The 7348-nt window shown below is 35.0% G+C and overlaps 1 protein-coding gene across 1 annotated transcript; it reads right to left on the bottom strand.

Moving 5' to 3' along the window:
* Positions 1 to 615: 615 nt before the first annotated feature.
* Positions 616 to 6968, bottom strand: LOC143581776 (uncharacterized). Its single transcript, XM_077064475.1, has 7 exons — positions 6918 to 6968; positions 5047 to 6455; positions 4410 to 4619; positions 3308 to 3370; positions 3158 to 3220; positions 2252 to 2572; positions 616 to 836 (listed from the first exon to the last, which is right to left on the bottom strand). The coding sequence occupies exons 2-7, from the start codon at positions 6194 to 6196 to the stop codon at positions 616 to 618; spliced, it is 2028 nt and encodes a 675-aa protein (XP_076920590.1). The 5' UTR covers positions 6197 to 6455; positions 6918 to 6968.
* Between the last annotated feature and the right edge of the window lie 380 nt (positions 6969 to 7348).

Below are 7348 nucleotides of genomic sequence, written 5' to 3'. Positions count from 1 at the left end.
GTGCCATTTTCGGGCTATTGGAACAAAGCGAGGGACATAGCATTTACCTCTGACGAAGGGAAAAGACTGTTTGTCTACACCCTCAAAACTGGCGTTTTGCTACAAATTGATCATCCGGGTGATCATATGTGCGAATCAACACATATTCGAATGTACCATAGCAGAATCCATGATATCAACACAAGTATTAAATTAAGCTGATCAAATCAAGGTGCTAAGAGGTAGTTAATTAGTTGGTGAAGAGTACATACTTTTTATTTCTTGTTTGTTTCTACTCCAGATTGCTTATTTAATATCTATATAACCATTATTCATTCATTCCGTAACTTTCAAATCAATAATTAATGTTGACAAAACAGTTCAAACTGGCTCCAGTTTAGGATTTATGCCCATGATTTGCAACCAAGTAATATCAAAACCCAAAAACATTCCAAAATAACATAGTTAAAGCATTACAACAATATGATCATGTTAAGCATTTACACCCCATCTAGCTTAATAATAATCATCACTTCTCCTGTATGTATATACATACACATCTACCCCAAAAACCTCCCCCCTTAAATAAATATATATGCCATAACAACCCATACAGTAATTGGGTAAAAATATAACCTAACTTTCACCGATCGCACAAGGAATACAAGGCGGATCTTTAGCTTGGTCATCAGGAGTAATGTTTTGTAAGCATTGATCATGAAATGTGTGCCCACATGGAAGAATTGCAATGGGTGGTAGAGCCGCGGGCTGGAACACTGAGCCTTCTGATGTTAAAGCAAGGTCCCTCTTGCATAGAAAGCACCTGTGTCCACTCAGTTTAGAAGTTGCACCGGGATCTGCATGTAATCAAAGTCGTTACAATGTTGCATTAATCAGCTATGAATAAAACAGGTCAAACCAGTCAACAGTCACCCATACTGTATTTACTTTTATTTTTTAATAACTAAAAGCTCCTATATATTTATAAGATCTAGTATCATCATCATCATCATCGTACTCAGTATATCCCACCAATAGCAATGCTATGGTAGGGTCTGAGGAGGGTAAGATGTAGACAGCCTTACCTCTATCCCATAGGGATAGAGAGGCTGCTTCCGGTGAGACCCCCGGCTCGATAGTAGTTTTGAATCAAGCCTTGGACATAAGACACATAACACTCAATCATCGGGACACCGGCTGATTGGTGCATGTGCCCTTGTCTTTCGGCTATCAACGCCACCACATGATACCTGATTAACCTTCCGCCACTTTTAACGTTATTTTCACGTGATTAGTAAAATAACGTCAAAATTAGTGCAATTTTACTTTTGCCCACCCAAGGGTTCACACATATATACATTATATGTTCGCACCGCAAGCAGGCGTTTATAAGATCTAGTATGTTACTATTAATTTATAGCAATACTGTTCTTTGTGATTATATTTGACGTGTTAATAATTATTAACTGTAAATATGTGCAAAACAAAGGTTGTAAGAGAGTTATACAAGAGCTCTTACGACCCATGATTAAGAGATTTAGATTATTATCATAACATTGTTTTTGTGATCATATTAGTTGCATTAAACTACCATATATTGAAGCTACTTTATTACCCATCTCGTGTGTATTCAGTTTCGTTTTTACCAAATCTCGCAAAAATGCTTCATGATCAATAATACCATTGTATCAAGGAGTGTAAACAAGCCGAGACGAGCCACTTGTGAGCTACTTGAGATCAACTCTCTAAATCTCATAGTGAGCCGAGCATAAATGATATTGAGCCAGAGCTCGAGCTTTATTGAGGCTCATTTAATTAACAAGCTCAAGCCCAAGCTTCACATATAGAGGCTCGTGAGCGTAAACAAGCTTTTTATTTATATAATTGTTGTTTGTATATTAAATATATATTAATATAATAATAATAATAATTATTATTATATATATAATATAATAAAAAATAATTAAATAATATATATTATTATATATAAACATAAAGATCATAATTGAAAGCAATATCAAATAGTTATAAAATATGTAGAAAAAATTATTAGATAATTAATAAATAATAAATGAGCCGAGTTCGAGCTTTAGAAACAAAGTTCTAAACGGAACAAGCTCCAAGCCAAACTCAAGCCTAAACAAGCCCGGGCTCGGCTCGGCTCGGCTCGGCGACACCCCTAATTGTATCAACATATCAATAAGCAAAGATTCAATGCAAAAAAAGTGGGAAATGACAAAAGTACCCTTGTATAGTAGGTGAGATAATATACCTTTCCATTTAATATGACAAACAGACGAAGCACTTGCAACAGAAACACGGGGTTTAACATTTGATACACATGGTACAACAGAAGGAACACGAGCAGTAACAGAACCCGCGGGTTGAGTCCGTGACCCGGGTGGTATAGAAGAATGAACACCGGCAGTAGTTACAGGTATATATGGTTTTGGCATCGAGTGATGAACGGTTGGATGATTTATCTTCTGGCGTTGAACCCAACGAGGAGCCAATTGGGGTGCAACTGCAGTTCTCTTATGATGTGGCCTAACATGGAAGTCAAACTTTTGGGGTTGACTATCAATACTTGAAGCTGCATTTTTAACAAAAGATATTTTCAATAAGAATATAACTTTACACATGATTAGGGTGTCTAATATGATTACAAAAGAGATAATTTTCAATGAAAACCTAACTAATGAGATTTAGAAAAGGTTTATGTGATACAAATAAAGCGCGTTTAATTATATGAGCCTGGGCCCGAGCTTCACTTATCGAGCTCGACTAGGCTTGCAAGCCAAAACGAAATTATTATTTATATAATTTTTATTTAATATATTAAATACAGATTTATACAATAACTATTGTTATATATAATTATGAGAATAAATAAACAATATATATTATGTTAAATGTAAAAACTATAATTATAAATACTTATAAATAAATTTAAAAAAATAACGAAATGCATAATACGAATCGAGCTTAAAAAACTATTCACGAGCCAAGCTCAAGCTTTAGAAATATAGTTCTAAACAAGTTGAGCTTGAGCTCTCGTACGTTAAACGAGCCAAGCTTGAGCTTAGACGGACTCATTACACCCCTACATAAGACGCTACATGATCTTGTTGCATCTTTCAAGTTTTTGGTGTACAAAAGTGCAAAGAGTGTGACATACTATTGGTGGAAGGTGCTTCTTGGTGACCTTTAGGAAGTTGAATCATTGCATTTTTAGATTGGCCTAAAAAACATATAAAACAAGCATCAAATATGCAACATTCCCAACACAGAATTGAATTGTATTAACCTAAAACATGCGTTTTATTACCGTATGTAAAATATGGTTCTTGATAATTCACCGGGTAACTAACAGGAGCACCATCAATTCCACCTGATTTGCATGAAACCAATCTCAAGTAAACAACAAAATAACCCCAATCTTATTGAAAAGAAAAAATATGAAGTAAATTTAGGCCTGTAAACGAACCAAACGTTCAGTGAACCGTCAGAGTGGAAGTTCATTTATGTTCTTTTATTTACTAATTGAACAAACATGAACAAACTCTTTTTGTTCAATTAGTTAAATGAACAAACATGAGCACTTGCTCTGTCCGTTTATTTACATTTGTTTACGTTCGTTTACGTTTGTTCATTTACGTTCGTTTATATACTCACTCATTTATTTAGGCCCATTATAATTTTCTCTGGTTTTTGAAATAAAGATATAACCTATAACAATTTAGTCAAGTTTTATTAACTTTTATGCAGATGTTCAGTTTACTCTCAATTGGTTTTCAATCGTTTGTTCGCTTAAAGTTAATGAATGCATACAAAAATGCTTCATTTGTTTTCGTTTTGTTCATTTACAAGCCTAAAAGTAATCATACCAACAGGTCTATGATGTGGCATGCGGGTGTATCCTTTATCCGGAAATTGACATGTCTGACCTGGAGATACACAAAAGATATATAGCTAATTATTACAGAAGAAGTCACCCTATAGTTGGAACAAAACTAAGATCTATAACTAATAAATAACTATTCACTGCCACGTGTCACAATTCCGTGAGCCTAAACTACTTTTTCCCGCATATTTTATTTCACTTTCCAACCTCTGTAATATATAGATTTGCAACTTGCAAAATTAAAGAGTTGATTTCAATTTGAAACATATTGTGTACAAAAAGAGAATTGATTTCCATCTCACCAGCCCACTTTCTTCTCAACAGATTGGTATCTCTTTTCATTTTAAATGTTATTGCATTATTACTTAAAACATATTTAGTTCTACCTAATTTCAATAACAACTTATCAAAGTGTCATTTTACAATTCCTAAATCTTCATTACCAAGTATGTAATACATGGGTTTCTAACCTAATAGGAATTATATATCTACTACAATAAAATGAAAATGGCAGGTATCAAGATACCTGGATTAGTTGTCTGCAGGCTAGATAAATGTCCCTGAGAACTTCGAGGGCTATTTCTTGCACTGGATTCAACTCCAAGCCTTTTGGGAAAGGGTGCATCGGTGCCAGCTGGACCACTGCCTACCCATGATACCCAAGGGGTTGTCCTCTGAGAAAACAGATTACCTCCAAGAACTTGAGAAGGTGAAGCATTTTGTGATATAACTTGTTCTGCAAGAAAAGAATATAGTAAACACAAACTTATTGCTTCAGTTTTAAGAACACAGTTTATTTGTTGCAATATTGTATAGATACAGCACAAGTAGCAATTTGGTTTCTTTTAAACCCATTTCAGCAAAATGCTTGTCAGAAAACTGTAAATTGATGAAGAATAACTTTTAAGCTTTTGTCGCATATACACTCTAGACTTGTAAAATGACAAAAATGCTCTGAAATATACTAAAAGATCAATAAACGGATTGTCAAAACATAGCTTTTGGTAGGTTCAAACTTCAAGGGCATTTTTGTCAATTCACAATTATGAATGTGACGAAGTCTTTGAAAAGTTTTGACTACCTTGCTTAATAGTACTTAGTACTTAATTATTCCTTGCATAATATCATACTAATATTCAAAATCAAACAATTACCTTGCTTACCTGCATCATTTGGGCTGTTGACAGTTTTAGAACAAAATTGTTGTAGCTGTTCATACGATGTATAACAAGAGCTCATCCATGAAGGCTTAGCAAACTCTCGTGGTTTCAGGTTTTGTTGTTGGGAATTAAATAAGTGAGCAGAACTCCCACCAAAAGTTCCTGAATGCTCAAGCTGATCTCGTTTATAACTATCCAAATCACCAAACCTTATATTCCTGCTATCACTTTGTTGCATTTGTGAAACATGATTCCGGCTCGAACCCGGCATACTATTTAACGTACTATGATTACTGAAACCGCTATTGTTTCTTTGAAAATCCATAAAGTCAGCATCTAAAGTTTGACATGCAGCTTTTCGAGCATGAACCATCTTTAACTCAGTCGATGCTGCTTCTGTTAGCTTGTCAGCTCTGCCAACCTGCCTATCATTTTGTTGCATTTGCAAAATATGAGGGCTAGAACCCATAAAGCCACCATCACTGTTGGTTAAGCTCATTCGACTGACATGACTAGTTTGATTAGAAAAGCCACTATTGTTACTCTGAGAACCCATAAATCCACCATCAAAAGTTTGACTGGTAGCTTTCCGAGCACGATCTATCTTTAACTCATTTAAAGTTGCATCTTTTCGCTTATAAGAAATCTCTCTGCTGTCTAGTTGAGAGCCAGGTACAGTTTTTGAAGTGTCTCCAAGTCCAAGACTCAAAAAACTCCCCTCAAATTCCCCTTGAGCCCCACTATGATTGGTACTAAAACCAACATTGTTTCTAGCATTAGCTGGTGCAGTGTCTCTAGGGCTAAACAAAAAAGATGAACCAGCAACATCTCTATTCACCTGTGGTCTATTAAAACATTCAAAACTTGATTCATTACACCCTTGATTCATATACTGTTGGCCTCGTCCCATGTTCCAGTCTGATAATAATGGGAATTCTAGGAGATTTGTGTTAGCTGTATTAGAACTCAGGTTAAATTGGGTATTTTGTAAGCTATTAGGATTCATCGAATAACCCCTAGGGTTTCCCATAGGTTCAGGGACCCCTTGTGCAACAGACGGATGAATCTCCTCCCAACCAGCAATAGAAAGGGGCATATCTAAGAAGGAATCAAAATCATCTTCATCAACAGTTGTTCTGCTACTTCCCATCATCGAATGATTCTGTCAATAATAATCTATCTATAAGTTAGCACAACATAATCTCTACACATGAACAAAACTACAAGTCAAATTATTGACCTCCAAAACCAATAAATCCCTAATTAGCTTCAATTAGCCCCAAAAGTCAAACCAAATAACAAAATGCTTCACTAATAGAGATCAATTACCGAATGATTGATACACTCATAATCCGTCATTCTAAACAAAATCCAAAAGAACTAATCAGAACCAAAATCCTAGGATTATTGAACTAAAAGCCCAAAATGCTTAAAGTGTGAACCCATAAACACCAACCAAATCACATGACAGTCATGAATGCGATCAAATTACTGGCGCAGATAGCTTAAGAGCTGCGAAGCCTAACAATCCACCGTTTATCAATATCATCTTCATCGACATTTAATCTGCTACTTCAGATCATCAAATGATTCTGTCAATACTGATCTAAAAGTGAGCACAACATATCTCCACACATTAACAAAACAATTGACCAAATTTAATTCTTAATCTCCAAAACCATAAAACCCCAAATTAGGTCAAATTAAGCCCAAATCTCAACCAAATAACAAAACACTTCAGTAATAGAGATCAATCACCGAACAATTGACACACGCATAATCCATCGTTCTAAACAAAATCACATTACGAGAACTAATCAGAACCGAAAGCCTACAATTATTGGAACTAAACCCCTAATTGCTTAAAGTATGACCCCTTAAACACCAACAAAGTCACATGACAGTCATGAATATGATCAAATTACCGGCGCAGGTAGCTTAAGAGCTACGAAACCTATAAATTGACAGTTAATCAAAATTATATTCATCAACATTTAATAATCTGTAAGTGAGCACAACATAATCCTACACATTAACAACACAACTGGTAAATTATTAATCTCCAAAACCATAAAACCACAAATTAGGTCAAATTAACCCCAACATCTCAACCAAATAACAAAACACTTCACTAATAAACATCAAAACACGCATAATCCACCATTTTAAGCCAAAATCACGTTACGAAAACTAATGAAAACCTAAATCCTACGAATGTGATGAAATTAGTGGCGCAGGTAGCTTAAGAGCTACGAAACCTAATCATCGCACAATAATAATAATAATCAGAGAACTTACTTACAGC

Source organism: Bidens hawaiensis, unplaced genomic scaffold, assembly GCF_021521415.1.
Source record: "Bidens hawaiensis isolate Kalapana, Puna unplaced genomic scaffold, B.hawaiensis_p1.1 tig00031174_1, whole genome shotgun sequence".
Lineage (NCBI taxonomy): Eukaryota > Viridiplantae > Streptophyta > Magnoliopsida > Asterales > Asteraceae > Bidens > Bidens hawaiensis.
Note: the sequence above shows the minus strand (reverse complement) of the source record. Positions and strands in the feature narration are given on the sequence as shown.

Coding starts and splice junctions, on each gene's coding strand:
- LOC143581776 (XM_077064475.1), bottom strand. CDS start 6,196: ATGATGGGAAGTAGCAGAACAACTGTTGATGAAGATGATTTTGATTCC. Junction 4,620..5,046: donor CAACAGCCCAAATGATGCAG/GTAAGCAAGGTA, acceptor CTTTTCTTGCAG/AACAAGTTATATCACAAAAT. Junction 2,573..3,157: donor AGAAGCACCTTCCACCAATA/GTATGTCACACT, acceptor TTAAAAATGCAG/CTTCAAGTATTGATAGTCAA.